Source organism: Ambystoma mexicanum, chromosome 4q (genome assembly GCF_040938575.1).
Source record: "Ambystoma mexicanum isolate Mex_15411 chromosome 4q, UKY_AmexF1_1, whole genome shotgun sequence".
Classification (NCBI taxonomy): domain Eukaryota; kingdom Metazoa; phylum Chordata; class Amphibia; order Caudata; family Ambystomatidae; genus Ambystoma; species Ambystoma mexicanum.
Genome location: NC_090928.1, coordinates 254,046,611 through 254,066,237, shown reverse-complemented (window position 1 = coordinate 254,066,237; position 19,627 = coordinate 254,046,611). Strand labels below are relative to the sequence as shown.

The 19,627-nt window shown below is 46.7% G+C and overlaps 1 protein-coding gene across 2 annotated transcripts in view; it reads left to right on the top strand.

Annotated features, from left to right (window-relative positions):
- Window positions 1-19,627, top strand: part of GINS1 (GINS complex subunit 1) — a 295,885-nt gene that overhangs the window by 7,921 nt on the left and 268,337 nt on the right. For both annotated transcript variants that reach the window (XM_069607826.1, XM_069607825.1), the window contains exon 2: window positions 19,079-19,143. In XM_069607826.1, the coding sequence (XP_069463927.1) occupies window positions 19,079-19,143 (65 nt within the window). The remainder of the gene's footprint in view (window positions 1-19,078; window positions 19,144-19,627) is intronic.

Below are 19,627 nucleotides of genomic sequence, written 5' to 3'. Positions count from 1 at the left end.
TTTGACGCCAGTTGCTGAAAGTGCTTCATTGTCTGGTTATTTTGATGATCTCACATTAAGCCCAAGTTTGGCACCAGAGATGGTTTGGGTTCCTTTTCTGCATCCTTGGAGGAGTTATCGCTTGAGAGCTTTTCCAGTGTTCGCCATGCTGCAGGCTTATCTAGAAAGTCCCAAGGTTTGTTTGTTTATTTATTTATTTATTTTAACCACAGCGTTTGTCGCATTTTATTGCTGGCAATTAGGATTTGCACATTTCTTCATTGTTTGTGATGTTACTATAATGTTTGTGTTCAAAGTAAAGAGGGTCTGTTTGTATGTACCAGTAATGCGTTTGGCGTGCTGACCTTGGCATTTTGGGGATCGGGGGGGGGGGGTGACTGTTGGTGGCAAAGGGGATGAATTGAAGATTGGAGACCAGGCAATGAAAATGTTTACACCGTCCCTGCAAATAAAACAACTTTAAATAGTGATTGTTTGTTGTCCTTATGTATCCCCTCCGGGCAATGTGCGAGAAGGCCAGCCAGTCCCGGTTTTCTTGGAGTTCTGGGACTTGTAGTTTCCTTAAGTTTAATTCTCAGAGGGAGGATCAGCTTCTAGCCACCTTGCTTGTCTGCTTTGCCCTTTTGACCTATCTTGATCGCATGACCATATACTGAGGGACAGGTGCAATGAGAGTGAAGACTATCATATTTATATATTTTATTGTAATTCTAACTGTTCCCGGCTAATCCTACACTGATCTCTTTCTATATGGGGGAGAGTCACGTAGTCTGGTGCATGTTTGCTAGAGCCACCCCAGCCGTTACAGCCACCCCAACCATTACTAACCCCTTTGCGACCAGAGGGGACTTATCCAATAACGGTGGTTAAAAAGGAAATTATGTAATTGTGAGGACACAGTAAAGTGGCACCATTACAAAATGAAGACATTTTAAGGTTGAAGGCCAAAATATAGTGTCAAAATATGGAAATTTTAAGGTAGATTGGTATAAATGGCTGAGATGTGGATGTCTGTGAATAGACATGAAAAGGGGGGGAGAAACCCCCATTATAAAATCCTTGCGGTCTGAATGATAACAATTGAATGTGCTCAGCATTCAGTTTATGGGAAACGGTGTGGAAGGGGCTGGCAAGTGGGTTGGAGGTAAAACCCAATGCTTATTCATGCAAGTCTTGCTCATTTGATGGAATATTGATAGTGTGCAGGGGACGGGACGGCTCCTACCTATGGATCCTCTTTCTTTTCTCTATGTGAATGTAACAGTGATCCTGTGCCAGGGTCACGTTTCCTCCCCCGCACCTTAAAACAATATACAATACTTTTACATACCACACGAAGATCACATAAGATATTAGGTGAGTGCTTCTACTATCCCCCTTGAAGTCTTGCTAACCTGACAGGGTTTCATGGTCAATATGTACTACATTTTCCATTTTGAAATGGGCATGTCAAACCTTTTAACAAGTTGATCTTTTACTACACATCTACTGACACGTGAATTTATTGATGTAGATCATAAGACATAAAGACATTGAGGGGGGCCCAACTCCTGATTGAGCATGTAACTTGAAGTCCCTTTCAGACCCTGCACAGATCAATATGATGATAGCACAGAGGAAGGACAAGAATTGCTATGCTTCAGTTTCTTGACCTGTGACGTCTGATAGTAACAATCCCAGAATGTCCCCACTGAAAAACAAAGCACACAGAGGGGCAGGCATGTCACATCAGTCCATCTCCCGAACCTTGGAAGAACCGGGGACACCATGAACCGATGAACTTTCACAGGTGATAATCAAAGATTGCATCAATGCTGAGCAGTTTCTATTTAGCTCTGGCACTAGCAGGTGAAAGAGGAGTACTGGGATAACTAATGCAGAGCAGGACCTAGTTGCAAATCTAATGGACAATTAAATTAAAACTGCTGCAGCCCATGAGGCAAAATTATAGCCACCAAAGCCAATTGCAAGGGGTGATGCAAGCGTTTAAATTATTAAGCTACTATAAAAGAGGCAAGGTGAGCCCAGCAGAGTAAGCAGCAGACCAGGAAAGGGAAGACCTTGCTGCGACAGGGAGACTGCCACTTGGTACAGGGTAGGGAAGTTGCTAGAATCCATACTTGTACAGCGGTGTGATGGCTGCCAGAGGTCTAGGAGAGACCTGAAAAGTGAACAATGACAAAAGCTGAGGGCAAAGAGAGACTTCAGGTAATTGCTGAGAAAGTTGTTGACTCTGAGAGGCCTGAACATGGTATGCTGAGGTGGTGTACAGCCTTTGGTGTATGGGAGACCGGAATAATTTACATAATCAAAAGATCAAAGGTCTAAGAAAAGTGTTTAGAGGACCAAAGGGCCATAACCATTAGAAGATGAGATCCAGAGGTCCAGGAGAGACCTAGGCATCGATAAAGGGCTCTAAATGTAATTGTTCTGATTGCTGAGTTGCAAGAGGTCTACCAGACAACCTGTGAAAGGATTATCGGCTACCGACATAAACCTGTGAGGCTGTGGAGAGGCCTGAGTCTTGACAGTGGAGAAACCAGAGGTCTGGAAGAGCCCTACGTAGTATTGTGAAGTACCAAATGTGTCAAGAAAGCACGCTATCCCGGGAAGCACTGAGGAAAGGAACAGTATAAGCTAGAAGAGGGATGCAGACTAGAAGCCTCAGAGAAGAGCCTGAGAATACAGAGACCTATGAAAGGTCCAGATTTGCATTGTGTAAACTAATAAGGGTACAGACTGTGAGTGACCCCTGCAAGAACCCTGCCAGGAGAAGTTCCTTTCTTTTATGTTCTAGATTAGGACTGGACATTTAAGAATGGGATTTTCTCTCCATCCTTGGAGGTGCTCTACCAGCTGGATCAATAAGTGAATTTGGGAAAATCCTACTTCACAGAGCCTAATTTTCATTGTTTTGTGTTGGAACACCCAAGTGGTCCAGGTATTTCCCACTTAGGAGAGAGTTGGAGATTTGGAGGGCTTCCTGACAATTTTCCTTGAATAAGGGTCTGCAGCCTGTTGCTCATATGTTCTGGACTCTTAATCGAAGCATCCCTCATCAATGACTATGCTGGTTAGAGCTGGTGGGAGTTGTTGTCCAAAACATGTGGCGAACCAAAGGTTTGCAGACACCTGTTACATGTAATGGTAAGAATTCAGTGTAAAATAGGTAAAGCTTGACACAATACGTAGATACGCTGTGAGCTCCTTTCCTCACTATTCTCTCGGCAGTCCAGCATTGCTTTTAAAGCATCTCGCCTGCAAGTGTTATCCCCGGGAGCTGACCTGGGAACGTCTGTGGTCATTCTGTGCCTGGGTGCTGACCTGGGAATTACTTTGCCACAGAGGTGAGGTGAGACAGAGCCGTGAGCCGCCTTGGTGGATGAACTGGAGCGCTGTTGCGAAGGGTGGTTTGTGAGGTGCTCAAGTGCTGACTGCACGTCAGTTTGTACATGGCATGCCCTCGTTGTTAAAGTAAGTTGCGTATTGCGGCGACTAGTCTGCTTCATGGTTAATTACAAACTAGAGCAAGTGTCACTGCTACAGTGTTTCCGTGGACTCAGTGGCAGGCAGCGATTAGCAACTCTTTACCCGGCTCTGTGAGAGATAATCTTTCAAGTCGTTTCCAGGTCGGCTTTCCTAATAATCGCTAAGTGTACGATTCTCACCATCTCCCGAAAGCACATAGTGCGGGCAGAGACTGCAGGGACATGTCCTTTTTGATCTGACCACATGCGCAAGTGAATTTGAGTCTACTGTAAATATTGTATTTGTTTGCAAATATTGTAACCTATGTAACTAAGACATTGTCTGTAACAAGGGCCACGATGCCCCCGGGCTGACGTGCGCTCTACAAATCTGAATAAAATAAACATATCCATTCAATAAAGACGTTTATTGCTCTTTCGCCTGCTGCCTCTGCGGCAGAAACTGCGCATGCTTCACAGACTCAGTAAAACGCCTGTGAAATGGTCTAGGGCTGAGTGTTTTCGTTGATTCTATTCTTGAGTGCCATTTTACACAGTTCTTTAGCTAAAGACCTTAGAAGCCACAGAAGAGATGTGGCATGTGAAGCGGCGGTTGTGGGTGGAGGAAATTGATTTTGTGAGCAGAGCATGAATTGAATAATGTGGGTAGAACAAGGAGACCCGGTGAGTGTGGGACACGGTAGCATGACATCTGACGGGGAAGAAGAAGAATGTTGGAGCGATATTGACAAGTATGAGGAAGGAGAAACAGGAGAGGGTCTACAAGTGCAGAGGCAAACGCCATAGGTAGGAGGGGAAGAGGAAGCGTGGTAAGGAAGGCTCAGGATAGGGAGAATAGCACTTGCAAAGAAGAAAAGAACGAAGGTAAGTAAAGGCAGGGGCGAACAAATCTACAAATGCCCCTCGTCCATAAAGGAGCGCGAAGGCCTCACTATGTGCCTTGGCGCTGATGGATAAAACCAACTTGTTTAAAGCACTACCCCCACTTTCTGGGGGTGCAGGAAAATGGATATATGCCTTTGAGAACAACACAGCAGGAGTTCCATTAGCCATAGGGGATATCAAAACCCTGCTAGTATCTGCAGTGGGTGATCAAGCAGACAGGGTGTGGGTGAAGGCGGGGTTCCCGGGAGTAAGAATGGGCTGTGACCGACATGATGGGGCATCATTTAACAATGTAAGAGCACAGGTGTGGGATGCATTGCAGAGAACTTTCCCTGACACCCCCGTTTTACACTCTGTGATGCAATTCACAATGGGGTACGAGGAAGATGCTGCGCAGTTCATTCTTCCGGTACAGGATATGTAGAGGGCGGAGACGGGCACGGCTTGGGACCAGTCAACCTCGCTCTTTTACTTCATTATCAAGAGAGGCCTCCCAAAGGAGGTACAGAAGGCCCTTGATAAAATTGCTGGAATAGAAGCCAAAGGTTGACCAGAAATACAAGCATTATAGTACATCATTGTAGGAGAATCGAAGAAAGGGAGAAAGAAATCGCACAGAAAAGATTGGCAGATGAAGCAAAACTTGTACAAAATAAGTTGAAGGTCGCGGCACTAACAGCAGCTCTACCCCCAGAAAGGCAGGGAAACGAGGAGGAGGGGCCGCAGCACTGCAGGCTAGGATGGCAGCCACATGGGCGGTAAACAGTCAGGAACAATGGGCTGGAGAAGAGCAGTATGGAGGGCCACAGTGGCAAGGAAGGCGAGGAAGAGGTGGGTACCGGGGACAAAGAGGGGGGTACGGAGGACAAGGGCCCAGAGGAGGACAATAAGCATATTGGTCATTTGGGAGGTGGGGCCATTTTGCAAGGCAATGTCGTACCCGTCCCATGGTGTACTATCAGAACTCACACAGATTTAATAATGAACAGCAATATGGCCATCCCCACCCAGGCAGTCCCTATGGGCTGCCCATGGGAGTTTATGGACAAGAGGAACAGATCGACACCCGGTTCACGCAAGGGCCCAGAGCACCACCACAGGGGATAAAACAACAATTAACACGCCAAAACTGTCAGGTTTCTTCTTAGTTTTGGGGTGTGTTTGGTGTGAGTGGGAAGTTTTCTACTTTTGGTTGGTGTGGCCTTAACTTGGTAATGCAGTCTACTGAGACCTTCCCAAGGCAAGATGGAGGTTCTCAGTAGGAGTTCTGATTGGCTGGAGAGGACAGCAAGACTAACCATGAACATTCTAAACTGCCTCTCACTGCCTTTCATTGTCTTAGCCCAGCTTAGAGGACATGTTTTGAAGTTGCTCCTGCTTAATTTGGGACTGTTGGATGTTGAGCTCCAAGTTTTCTAGCAGTTGAGCATAAATACGTGGAGAAGTTGGCAGGAGGTGTATCAGGAGTTGTACAGCAGTCTATTTGGAGAAGTGCAGAGAAACTTTCCAGAACCTGAGGCAACAGGAGTTCATCCAGGAACTCGGGAGATAAGTGTCAAGCCATCTGACTCTTGTTTATTGTTTTATCTGTTAATAATTCGTTTTGTGTAAAGACTGAAATATCATTTCAAAAACTTAATTGAAATTAATACATTTTAAGTAATGGAGTCACACACGAGTGCTTGACAACTCTTGAAGTTTTGTCCAGAGTAGTCGTCTGGTTTATTGGAGCCGCTACCTGTTCCACTTTGTCCATGGCACACTATTTCCTTGGATTTTATCAGCGATCTTCCTCAGGATAGAGGATGTACAACAATTCTGGTGGTGGTGGACCTACTTACCAAGGAAGCGCATTTCTTGCCGATGGACGGAGAGGTTACCGCGGAAAGGCTGGCTCATAATTTTTTGCAAGGAGTGGTTAGGTTGCATGGAGTTCCTAGTCAGGTTATTTCCGATAGAGGTTCGCTATTTATTTCTACATTTTGGAGTGCCTTGGCAAAAAGCATGCGCAAATTCCCAGAGATGGCGCTTTCAACTTTGCGCGTGTGCATCACAAGGAAAGAGACCTCTAGTGCATGCATGTGACGTGCGACATGAAACATTTTGGTTTCAACAGTGTAGGATCTCAGAAAAAGGATTGTTAAGCACTAAATGGAACTGTAAGCTGCTCTTGGAGGGTACTGTTTGGTATTTTGATCAGACCTAAAGCACCAGCAGTTCTACTTACCAAGACCTAAGGCTTCCTGGTGACAAGTCTTCCAATCGGTGGCTTCAGGACATTGGGGGGCTAGACTCTGCAACCCCTTTGAAAGGATCTGTATTGGGAACTTTAAGACTTCCAAGAGAGGCAGGGCTAAGAAGAAAATGGTCAAGATGCCTCATCAGCAAGTATTAATAAAACCTCTCTTGGCATTCGTTTCCTTTACTGAAATGTGTGCTCAACCCCAGGAATATGCCCCCTTCGGGCATTGCTGTTGATCAACACAATAGCAAATGAAATAGCCGTCCGAGGGGTGCTCGTTAATGCTGACCTGTTTGTGTATGGATACAGGTCCTGGCAATAGTTTTAATTTTTTTATTTTTATTTATTAGCATTTATATAGCGCACAGCAGCCCTGGGGCATCGTGGCGCTGTTACAGTGAACAAATCTGGTTACAGGGAGCATAACCATTTACAGAAACATGCATTTGGCATGCTTGAATACAAAACAGTCTGTTAGGTTATACATACTTAGTTACAGTCGACAACAGGGTGAAAGGTTCTGCAGGTAAAGTTGTATGTGTCAGTTGAAAAGTGTGCTTTTGAGGCTTTTGCGGAATGTGGTGAGGGAGTTTTCAGCTCGAAGGGCTTTGGGCAGGGCGTTCCAAAGTTGGGGAGCTAAGTAGAGGAAGCCAATACCTCCTGCTTTAGCTCTTTTGATGGGCGGGATGTGCAGTTGGTTAGCGTGGTACATTCTTCTGGGCCTTGTTGAGGTGTCTCTGTAGATGGTTGCGGATAGGTAGGTGGGGGCAGAGAGGATAAGGCATGTGTGCGTTAAGAGAGTCAATTCTTTCCTTAACCGGGAAGCAATGGGCATCTCATCTGGCTTGTGTAACGTGATCTCTTTTGGGGATGTTAAGTGCTTCCCTGAGCACGTTGTTCTATACTGTTTGGAGCCGGTTTCTGTTTTTGGCTGAGGTACCTGCAAGTAGGACATCGCAGTAATCAAGCTTGGCCCCAGAGAGGAATAGTTTGATGGCGTTGATAAGTTTGGTGGTGTGGGCAGAGGCGGAGGCGATGGCACTGACATGTCTGTTCATGGATAGTGTGGAGTAGAGATAGACCCCAAGGGTCTTCAATGAGGAGGAGACAGGGATGGTGCTGTTATCAATAAAGAAGTTGTGGTACTTTTGGTTCAGTTTGTCCAGTATTACTTTTGGGCCTAAGAGAATATCTGTTTTGCCTCGGTTGAGGCATAGTCCATTGGCTGCCACCCATGCTTGGATGGTGGAGTATATTTGGAGAAGGGCTGCAGAGTCGTGGTCATAAGAGCCAGTAAGGGGAAGGAGAACCTGTGTCATCTGCATAGTTTGTTTAGGCTATGCCGAGGGAGTCCAGTTTGTCAAAGGGGCTTGGTAAACAGGCTGTAGAGGGTGGGCGCAGTGCAAGAACCCTGCGGGACACCGCAGTGGATGGTGGTGGGAGCAGCATTGGCAGAATCTGAGTAGACGTTCATAGCTCTGCCTTCTAGGAAGGAGATTATCCATGAAGAGGACTATTTAGAGAAGTGGGCGGAGAGTGTTTTGTGATCGATGTCGAATGCGGCTGTTAGGTCCAGTAGTATTAGTAGGAGGGCCGGTTTACCTTTGTCCATTATTTTAGTTTTATGGTTTTGTTAGGTCTAAGAGGGCTGTTTCGGTGCCATGGCCTTTGCGGAATCCAGATTGTCTTTGCCTAGAATGGAGTTGGTTTCAAGGAAGTGCTGAATCTGGTTGTAGGCGGCTTTATCTAGGATTTTAAGCCTGAAAGGGATGGTGGTAATGGGTCGGTAGTTGTTGGGGGTAAGAGGGATCAAGAGATGGCTTTTTAAGAAGGGGGCGGGCCCAAGCTTCTTTTAGACTAGATGGGACAGTACCTGAAGTGAGAGAGGATTTAATGAATGCAGTGATTAGCGGGGCCAAGGAGTCAGTGCATTCTTTGATGATGCTTGGTGGACAAATGTCGCCTTTGCACGTAGATGGTTTGAGGTGTTGGAGAAGAGCTGTGACTTTGGTTACAGAGACGTCTCTAAATGCAAAGAGGGGGGGGATTTAGCAGTGGTGAGTGTGGCAGGAGGGTCAGGGTCGGAGTTGGGTAGCGCATTACTTTGTGATTGTATTTTGTCTTGGAGGAGAGTGATTTTTTTTTTAGAACTGCTGCTTGTATGCTGGTGCACCACGCTTCGTCTTTAATAATTTTGTCAGGGCTGTTTGTGGGGGTATGGAGGGGGGTGACGAGGTTCTTGAACATGGTGAACAGCTCCTTGGACTTGAAGTTGGCTTTAGAGATTCTGAGGTTGATGGCATTGGATTTGGCACGGAAGATAGCTTTTTTTGTATTGCTTTGAGATTCCTCATTGTTGGAGTCACAGGAGTTGGACTGCCAGTTGGTTAGGGCTGCGCGTTTGTTGGAGCGGAGGGTGAGTAGGTCATCCGTTAACCATGAGTTGGTGTTTCTTCTCTCCTTTTTTTTTTTTTAGCTTCAAGCGGGGCTATGGCGTTGATGGCTCTAGTGAGAGTGTGAACATAGATGTCGGCAAGGGTGTTGGGTTCATTGACGAAGGGGGGGTTTCAGTTCCTTGACATCTAGGAAGGGGCGCAGGTTGTTAGCTGTGAGTTTTTTGGACCTTCTGACTATGGCTGGGGTGGCATGGAGTGTTTTGGTGGTAGGCTTAGTGGGGATGGAGAATTGGATGCAGTTGTGATCCGTCCAGGGGTATGCCATGTTGGACGTTATGGTGGAGGAGCAGTTATGGTCTGCCACCCAATCAAGGGTACGGCGTTCAGTGTGTGTGGGGAGAATGAGTTTTTGTGTGAAGCAGAGGTCCAAGTTCTCTGACGAGGGCTGGGGCTGCTTTGTCCTTGGGGTCGGCGAAAACAAGATTGAGGTCGCCCAGTAAGATGGATTTGGTTGAGTTATTTTTAGATTGTTGCTTAGGACGTGGAGGAGCTGTCTTTGGAGATTAGGGTGTGTGCCAGGGGGCCTGTAAAGAACGTGTATATTTATAGTGCAGTTTGCAGATAGGGATAGTTTAGCTGAGAAGAGGTCAGTGTCATTTTCCCAGGTGTGGTTGCATAGTCTGACTGGGAGCTTGTCCTTGGTTATGAGAGCAACACCTCCACCTTTTGAGAGTTGTCTGTCCTGTCGGAGGATGCAGTAGCCCTGTTGGAGATCGAGCGTGATGGCTGCGCCAGAGGCTTCGTTGAGCCATGTTTCCGTAATGGCAAGTAGGTCTAGGTCAAGAGTGGTGATGAGGTTGTTCATCTCAAGGGCGTGTGCTGGGAGGGATCGAGCATTGATGAGGGCGCATTTGAGGGCGTGTGTGTGTGGTCTGTTTAGGGTTAGAGGAGTGAAGGGGGTAGTTGGTGGGACATTGGGGGGGGTTACTGATAATGTGGTGGGGCGAGTACAACTGGCCAGCGAGGGTCCTGGTATGTTGGAGGGTTGTGTGCGGAGGCTCTGAGGAATGGTCTGATGTGCTGGTGCTAGCTTGTGTGGAATGAGTTTGGTTGTGAAGTGGCGGGAGCGTGTGTGATTAGCTATAGTGCGGGAGCCTAACTTGAGATTTCTCCTTGACCTCGAGTTGGGGAGGCCAGGGTGAAGCATGGGCTTGGTACGAGCTCTGAGCCTTGAGTTCCTGATTTTCTTGTGAGGCCTGCGTGGGTGACGAGGTTGCTCATGACGGTAAGGTTAGTAGGCCTAATGAGCTTATGTGGTGAGAGAGGGGAGAGGTGTGTGTATGTAGGAGGTATCCAATGTGCTTGTGTTCTTGTGCTGGAGTGTGATCATAGCGAGTGCTATTGCAAAGAGTGGGAGGGATGATGATGTGCAAGGTGTGTCTAGATGTGAAGGCATGCGTGGTGAGATGTAGTTGGATACATTGGGTGGGGTGCGAAATTAGGCACGGTGGTGGATGGCGGATGTTCTGAGCGTAGAGGGCTAAGAGGTGGTAGACACTTATTAGGGCACCCAGTAGGCTAGGTGCAACGTTCAATGTTAAATGCACAGTGGGCTAAAATAATGTAGCAATCAATATTGAATGGCTCAGTGGGCTGAGATAGTTCTATGGTTGGGAACACAGTGTGCTTGATGCAGTTTTCTATTTTGAGGGCACAGTGGGCTAAATGCAGCTTGCATTATTCATGCACAGGGGGCTGAATGCAACATTCACTATTCTAGGCACAGTGGACTAAAAATGCAGCATACATATTAAAGGCACAGTAGTCTAAATGCGATTTACAGTGTTTAACGGCACAGTTGGCTAGATGTGACTTACAAAGAAGAAGGTACAGTGGGCTAAAAGCGATTTTCACTATTCAGGCACAGTACGGTAGATCTAGCATACATGTTAAGGCACAGTCTAGATGCAACTTTCACGGAAAAAGGTGCAGTGGGCATCAAAGCAATTTTACTATTCTAGGCACAGTAGTGTAGATGCGATTTTCACTAATCGGGGCACAGAGGGCTAAGAGTGAATTTCAATGTTAAAAGGCCCAGTGAAGTTTAAATGCAAAGCAGCAAAGTGGGTAGGTTGGCACTGTAGATAGTGTGCTGAGGATGTGCACTAATAGGGTAGTGTGGTAGAGATAAGGTACAAGTGGTTTTATTTGCTCGTTATAAAATGCGAGAGAGCAGTGGCACGATGGTAGTGGTAGGCAGGCTGCCGACTAGTGACAGGTAGCGATAGTCATTGTAGATATTTAAATAAGTTCACTGCACATTGTGTTTTTTTTATTTTTTAAATTCAATTTTATTACATTTTCAAAGTTAACATTTATCTTCATTAAGGCAACACAGAGGAACAATTACATCCATGAGTATAGAGAAGACTTATCATCAATCTGTTCCACGTCATATAGTATCATCAATAAACTATTAATACAACCAAGAGTGTGCACATAAAGGAAGTAAAAATAGAAAAAAGAGAGCATAAATAAAATCAGAATATTGGACATTCTTTACAAATGTTAACAATTTTTCCCATCCCCCCTCCCCTGCCCCGAGAAAGAGTCAAGTCGTTTAGGGAATAAGGTATTATGGTGCTGCGGTCGTCAGCAAGGGTGGAGTCTTTGTTGCGTGCTGTGTATTTAGGGGTTCGACATGTGGGAGGAGCGCCTGAAACCTTTGGGCGGCGTTTATGTAATGGTGAGGGGGGGTACAGCTCAGAGAGGCGGAAGTCGGTACACTCTTCTCAAGAAACATGATTTATTACATTCATGATGGGGGGGTCGTCGACATCTGAAGTTGGGTATTCATTAGACGTGTGCGCTCTCAGAAAGTCTGACCATAGGAGCTCGGATTGTGTCGCTCTACATGGAGGGATGCAGTGATTTTTTTCCATGGTACATATGTTCAACACCACATTAATCCACTCTTGTTTGGACGGGGTCGTGGGCGATTTCCATTTAGTAGCAAGTAAAGCTCGCGCCGCGAGCAACAAATGGGGGGTTAGGCCCCGTACCTTTGTCCATTCATCTTCAATTTTTTCGAGGCTGAACAAGACTAGGTGCGGATCTGCTGTTCTGTGAATCCCATCAGTGTGCCTGATCCATCCCAGGACCTTATCCCAAAAGATCTTGATCTTGGGGCACCCCCACCACATGTGCCAGTAGTCTGCAACATGCCCACATTCACGCCAACAGGAGGGGGGAGGAAGATTGGTACATCCTGGATAATCTATACGGGTCATACTGCCAGCGATGTAGAAGTTTTATGGAGTGGAGTTTATATTGACATGATATGGAAGTACGCAAGGCCATAGTACACATTTTGACCCATTCATCATCGTCTATATCCATCGCTATATCAGTCTCCCATCGCCGTTTGAGTGTAAGTGAGGATCTACCACCTCCGCCCAGGAGTAAGTTGTATATGAGGGAAATCAGGCTCTTCCCATCAGTCTTGGAGTCTAGCATTTTTTCGAATGGGGTAAGATCTCTACTTAATTTTTCCTTCCACTCAGATTTGGTCAATACCCCTTTAATTTGTAAATAATGGAAGGTGGAGAGGACTCCAATATTTAGGGCTTCTGTTAACTCTGGGAGGGTGATAAATGAGTCACTGCGGAGGAGCTGGCCCACTCTTTCTATTCCCGCTTCAAACCATGTCTGGAACCTCTTGACATTGGGGAAATAGTTATTAATGCCCGGGGACCATAGATGACTCAATAGGGACGGCCATGTCGTGATTCCCGTCATCTCCGAACCCTCTCGCCATATATCCCATATAGCAACAAAGAGCGGGTGGTTTCTCGTTCTCCTCAATACCCAGCTTCGTGGAGCCCACAACCATTCCCCAAGTGTTGCTGGGGTCAAGTAATAGTTATCCATCGCTACCCATTGTGGTTCTTTGTTATTGCGTAGGTGGGGGACAAACACACGCATTTGGGCAGCGGCATAGTATTTCCGGAGATCAGGGAGTCCCACCCCGCCTTTGTCTTTGGGCAGCGTCAACATAGAGTAGGCTATCCTGGCCCTTTTCCCCCTCCACAGGAATTTTAGAATTTCCCTCTTCACCTCAGTAAAGTATTGTTCCGGTATTTTAATTGGAAGCATTTGGAAGGGATAAAGAAACCTCGGGAGGGAGATCATTTTGACGGCGTTGAGTCGTCCAAGCCATGAGATCGTCAGTTTATCCCACCTGGCCAGATCTGCGCGGAGCTTGGTAAGAAGTTGTGGGAAATTTGCTTCGTACAGGGAGTCTAATTGTTTCGTTATGTGTACCCCGAGGTATTGCATCTTGTCATGTTCGATCGACAGTCCCAAGGAGGAGTATTTCATAGTATTCGCCTCAGCATCTCCCTGAAGGGGAAAGAGCGTGGATTTGGCACGATTGATCTTGAAGCCCGAGAGGTGACCGTAGTCCTCCAGGAGGAGGATGGCTCGGGGGACCGATTTCTCGGGATTAACCACATGTAAAAGAATATCATCGGCATACAGGGCGAGTTTATATTCAGTGTGTCCTAGTTGGATCCCTTCTATGGCTTCATCTCCCCTGATCTTATGTGCAAGCGGCTCAAGTGATAGGGCAAACAAGATGGCTGAGAGGGGACATCCCTGTCTAGTGCCTCGCTTCAGTTGAAACCACCTGGAATACTCTCTGTTAACGAATACCGAGGCAATAGGAGACTACCGAGGCAATAGGAGACGAGTATATCGCTTTAATTCCCCTTCTAAGGTTTGGGCCTAGTCCGATTTTCTTTTTTTTTTTGAAGGACCTCCATTAAGAAATCCCAGTCCACCCTGTCAAACGCTTTTTCAGCATCAATGGAAAGCAACACAGGGTTGGTATTTAGGTTGTGGGAGGCGTGCACCAAATGTAATGTCTTGCACATGGTATCTGCACCTTGGCGGCCGATTTTAAAGCCCACCTGGTCGGGATGGATAAGGCGGGGCATGAGGGATTCAAGCCTAGCTGCGAGAACCCTGGAGTATATTTTGGCATCTATATTAAGTAAGGAGATGGGACGATATGATCCACACTTCGTGGGATCCTTCCCCTCTTTCGGGATAACTGCTATGAGTGCTTTGACAAATGAGTCTGGAGGATTTCCTGTTTCTAGAATTCGATTGAATAAACCAACAAGGAAAGGCGTGTGTTGCGGGGCAAATGTTTTGTAAAAACCTGCAGTATACCCGTCCTCCCCCGGGGATTTGCCTAATGTAAGTCTCTTAGTGGCCTCTTGGATCTCCTCTCCCGTTATAGGGGCATCAAGCGTATCTGATTCAGTTTGTGTCAATTTGGGCATAGCAACGTCATCTAAGTAGGATCGAATGCTGGGAGTGTCTGGGTCGTCTTCAGGGGTGTACAGGGTCTCATAGAAATCCGCAAAGGATTCCGGAATAATGGGGTGGGGGGTTCCCACACCCGGTTCTCCTTCTAGTATCTCTTGAACCCTGCGTTCTGCCCGTTGGGCACGGAGTCTGGCCGCTAATAGCGCGTCAGCTTTGTCCCCTTTCTCATAAAATTTCTGTTTCAACAGGAGGAGCTTGCGGGCTATTTGCTCATGTTCCAGGTGGCGTAACTCTTCCCTTTTTTTTTCCTTGCTTCTAGAACTTTGTCAGGGTCAACAGTGTCCCCTTTCTTCGCATCACTTTCCAGTTGGGTAATTTCTCTACGGATTCTATTTTCAATTAAGGCCCTCTCTCTTTTTTTATTAGCTCCCTCCCGCATGAGGATTGCCCTCCATGTTGCCTTACCAGCTTCCCAAACCCCCTGTTTCGAATCTTCCCCAGTATCATTCATTCGGAAATATTCTTCAATTTCAGTTTCCATCTCTAACTTGAAAACAGGATCCTTCCATAACGTCTCGTTACATCTCCATTGTCCGCATCTAACGGGCAAGGAATCCCATACTAAATCAACGGATACCATATCGTGATCGGACCATGAGATGGTCGCGATTTGTGAGTGTGTGGCCGTGCCAAATAAGTCACTGGAGGAGTAAAGGTAATCTATGCGAGTAAACGTATTGTGCGGGGCCGAAAAAAAGGTGTACTCTTTCTCCATATGGTGCATGCAGCGCCACACATCAATCAAACCATACAAGTCCATCATTGTTTTAAATTGGGTGTGATCTCCTCCACCTGCATCCCGTCTTTCTGGGTTACCGGGGTGCCAGTCGAGATCCGGGTCTGCCCATATGTTAAAGTCACCGCCAAGGATGACGTGACCTGTTGCCTCTAGCATTATTTTGGGGATTGTTTTGGATAGAAATCGGAGTTGTCCCACATTGGGGGAGTAAATCGTGGGGATCGTAATGGACAACCTTCCAATGGTCCCCGACACCAGGAGAGCCCAACCCTCTGCATCAGACCAAATTTTCGAGGCCCTGAAATCTAGCCCTTTTCTGATGAGTACTCCCACTCCCCCTTTCTTTAGGGGTCCAGAGCCCCAGAATTCCAACCCAGTTCTTTTTCCCAGGATTGCCCTTTCTTCTCCCCTCATATACCTCTTGCAAAAAGAGTATATCCATATTTGACCTTCGAAATTCTCTAAAAAGGAGTGATCTTTTAGTAGGTGGGACCTTTGACGTTGAGCGTTCCCACTCTCATGGTGCCCCTGGTGCATGGTTCAGCGGTCAGTATAGCAACATTTTGAATGCTCGTGTGGACCTGATGATCGCTGTAACTTCGACCCCTGGAGTTTAAACAACCGTACCAGCATTTCCCCTTTTAAGACTTTCAAATGTTCCCTCGATTCAACCCACATTCTCTTCCCGGTTCCCCACCCACCACCCCCCTCCCCTCCCCTCCCTGAGTTCGGTGGCGTTCGATCAATCCCAGTTGAAAGCAATGGTCCGAAATCGAACCACTAGAGGAGACCGTTACCTCACGGTCCCCGTACCTAATAAACATCACTAATGTCCAATGAGCCCCCTACAAGCCACCCCCGACAATAGTCAGTTGAGTGTCTTATAGGTGGAAGATTCAAAACCATTTTCACAGCATATAACTTCAAATTCTTCATGTTAAAGGTTAAGTCAATTTAAATGCGTTGCACTCGTTCGGTGTCAGCTGCCTCCCTCTGGGGAGCCATTTCCTCTACGGTACTTCCTCGAGCCCTTCACCTTCCTCCGTTTCGGGCCCTGCACGTGCCATTGCCCTTGGCTTCTAGGTGGTTGGTCGCGATGTTCTTCATGTTCCTGCGGGCCCAGTAGTTCGGAGATGCATGCTTTGATATCTTGCTCAGAGTTTAGTCTAATTCGCGTGCCTTCATGTTCAAAGGAGAGGGAGAAGGGGTATCCCCACCTGTAGCGTGTGTCACGACTCTTAAGCCAAGTAGTAAGTGGTTTGCACATTTTCCGTAGAGCCAGGGTCAGAGACGAGAGGTCCTGGAAAATAGTTATTTGAGCTCCACTAAGGGTGATAGCACCCCCACTCCTCGCTTTCTCCAACACTCTCATCCTGTCTCGGTAACGGTGAAACCTTGCCAACACCGATCGCGGGCCTCCAGGCGGGCCTCCAGCTCTGTGAATGCGCTCCGTTTTAGGTTCATCAATGTTGTCATCTGCGACAAGGAGCTTAATGATGTCATGGAGAGTTGATTTCAAGTCCTCCTCCGTTTCCCCTTCTTTCTCTGGAATCCCAAAGAAGCGCAGGTTGATTTTCCAATTCATCCATCTTGAGTTTAAATTCCTGTTCCCTTCGCCCCCTTCCACCCTCCCAAATATGATGTACTGTCAGAGGACAAGCTACAAGACCAAGTGTCACGCAAAAGGAGAGCATCAAACTATTATCTCTAAAGACTCTTCCAATCTTCTAGCACAGATACTTGACCAGTTTAAGTTGTTCAACTCAGCAGACACATTTTTTGCATCACTCATACCAAGCATCCAGGCACGAGCGAACGCCAAATGGTTGCAGATTGTGAGGTGGGAGCTGATCCAACTAGCAAACGATACTGAAGAAGGGTTCAACGTCCTCAAGGTAGAACTCAGAGCCCTGTGGTTAATCACAATGCAAACACGCTACGTCTTGGATCTCCTCACAGCAATGGAAGCCAGTGTTTGCCGAAAAATCAGGAGTGCATGTTGCACATTAGTGCCTTCTGCAGACACTATCACGTGTAGTAACTGCAGTACATGATCTTGGAAAAAGGATGGAGGAGGGTGGGATTGACCCAAGTGACTGGTTTGATACAGTTTTTGATTGGGTACCCTCCTGGATCTGGACTGCAAAGAAGGTACTGGTCCCCATCATAGTATTTTTGCTGCTGATTTTCTGTGTGCGCCAGGTAGGGGTTCGATGCTGTGCAGAATCTATGCCTAGTAGTGCAATGATGATGGGGACAGTGTGCAGTCCAACAAAGGTGCCTCATGATGTAAAGGATGCGCAAGTACAAACGGGTTAACCATGAGCCCAAATACTGCATGACCGCAGTATACAACACAGGGGATAGAGTGGACAATTTGTGGCACACAAACATCAAGGAACCCCATGAATTAGAATGGTATAAGGAAGTGTGGGTGGACCTAGCTGGGCATGGTGGGTGCATATACATGACCTGCACTCCTGATGAATATGCCAGAAGGGGTCATAGTCTAAGATCAGTGTGTAGGGCTAAGATCCGTGTGTAGGGCTTGGGTGCCAATAAAGGGGACTCCAGCCTGGTATGAAGCAGTGATTGAGGCAGAAGAATGTAGGCGCACTAATGGCCAGGGTTATTCATTACTTTAGGAGTAACGAAAGGGGGGAATGTAGGGGAGGAAGGGTCTTTTTGCCCCCCCCTGCATTCTGCGTGGAAGGGATCTGCTCATCCCAGCGGGGGGAGACGTCCTCTGACGACAGAGGGCAGAAGCCATTGGATGACACATACAGACTCCATTTTATGCCACCCCAGGACTCCATCTTTTTACTAGGCCGCACAATGATTTAGAAATCTCTCCCATTGTCCAGCGCCGTGCACAGCCAACCCAGACACCTCTCTCCACCTCCTCCCTTGCGGCGCCACACAAGCTCCTTTCTCACGTAAATACAGCCATGTATTGTTGCAACTCGCCTGTATCTTTCTCTTTCTCTGAGCTCATTGCCCTGTGTGTGACCGGGCCGAATCTTGACTTGTGTGCTCGTCCATCTTCACAAACCCACATGTACCCTCTCAACCCACACCTTGCAACCCATTGCTCACAAAACCCAGACCCCTTTGTCCCTTTGATGCTGATACACATCTAACCTCATGGAGTGACCAGAACATGCACCCACCACAGCCATAAGTTCCCTTGTACCATGTATCCAATGAAGAAACAACACCTATCAATCTGTATCATGAGGCAACAAGTAGATCAACCCCTTTCGTGGTGGGCGCTGGAATTAAGGCACTATGTTTTATTGTTCCTAGAGGGCAAAGTAGAAGCTGGATATATAGTTGTTAGTTGAACTTTATAGCACCTGCAATAAATGTCAGTGTTTAATGCTGATTAGTTGTTTGTAGCCTTTTTTGTATGGTCAGAATAACGAGATTAGTTAGCCGATCTGTGCCCGATGCCTCTGAGCCCAGCTGACCCCCATGCTGCGAGAAGCACCAGCCCAGCACAGACCAATCAAGCTGCATCAACCCAGTATAGTCTATAATGTATCCATGAAGTGAACCAATTACCATGTAGTATTCATTACCTATACTGTTGGTCACTGATGACAAAAATTGTTCTTATAATGTGATGTTTTTGTATTGTTTGGCAGAGCGCTCTCGGGCAACGGAGTTCTCTGCATGCATCTTTTATCTGATATAAACTTTGTTCAACTTGCAATCTCTCTCCTGGTCTCATTTCCTACGAGGGTGTGTCCATTTATTCAGAGTTTGGGATCTGTGTTTTGGGAATGAGCGCCTTCATTTCCGAGGGCAGAGAATGTGACTAGCTCTGCACAGCAACTTATCTAAAGGAAACCCTTGCAAACCTTATATGCTTTGTCTGGTTCTAGAAGTATTTATTTGCGCCTAATATGCTTAATATTTGGTCCAATTTCAGGAAGATGGAGTGCGACAGGTTCTTGAAGAGATGAAGGCTTTGTATGAACAGAACCAGGGCGATGTGTAAGTCACTTTTTCACGTGGTAAATGTTTCGACGTGCAAGCATGTATCTATTAAGGTGAAATGGAACAGTGAAAAGTATTCCACGCCTCGCAAGCTCTCCAACAACCAGTGTTTTAGATGGCACAATGCAACCTCCCTTTCACCCTCCCATCCCCCTGTGGTGTTAATGGGTGACTAAGAATGTGTTCATGGATTCAACTCTTTTGTGCCAGTATGTGATCTCAAAAGCAGAGTTGACTTTTTTTCACCATTTTTATTTTGCAGTCTGGAGGGGAGATTTCACGGAGAGTGGATTTTGTGTTTAAAAAATAATTCTTGTGAAGCCCATACACTCATCAAGCCTCTTCTCCGCCCGCTCACGGGTCAGCGTAGGCTGTGCTGCAAATATGTAACATTTTATAGCCAGCACTGAGAGGCCACCATTTTATTTGCATCTGCTACCTTTTTTTCTTGATGGATATGGTGCAATCACATATTTGGAAA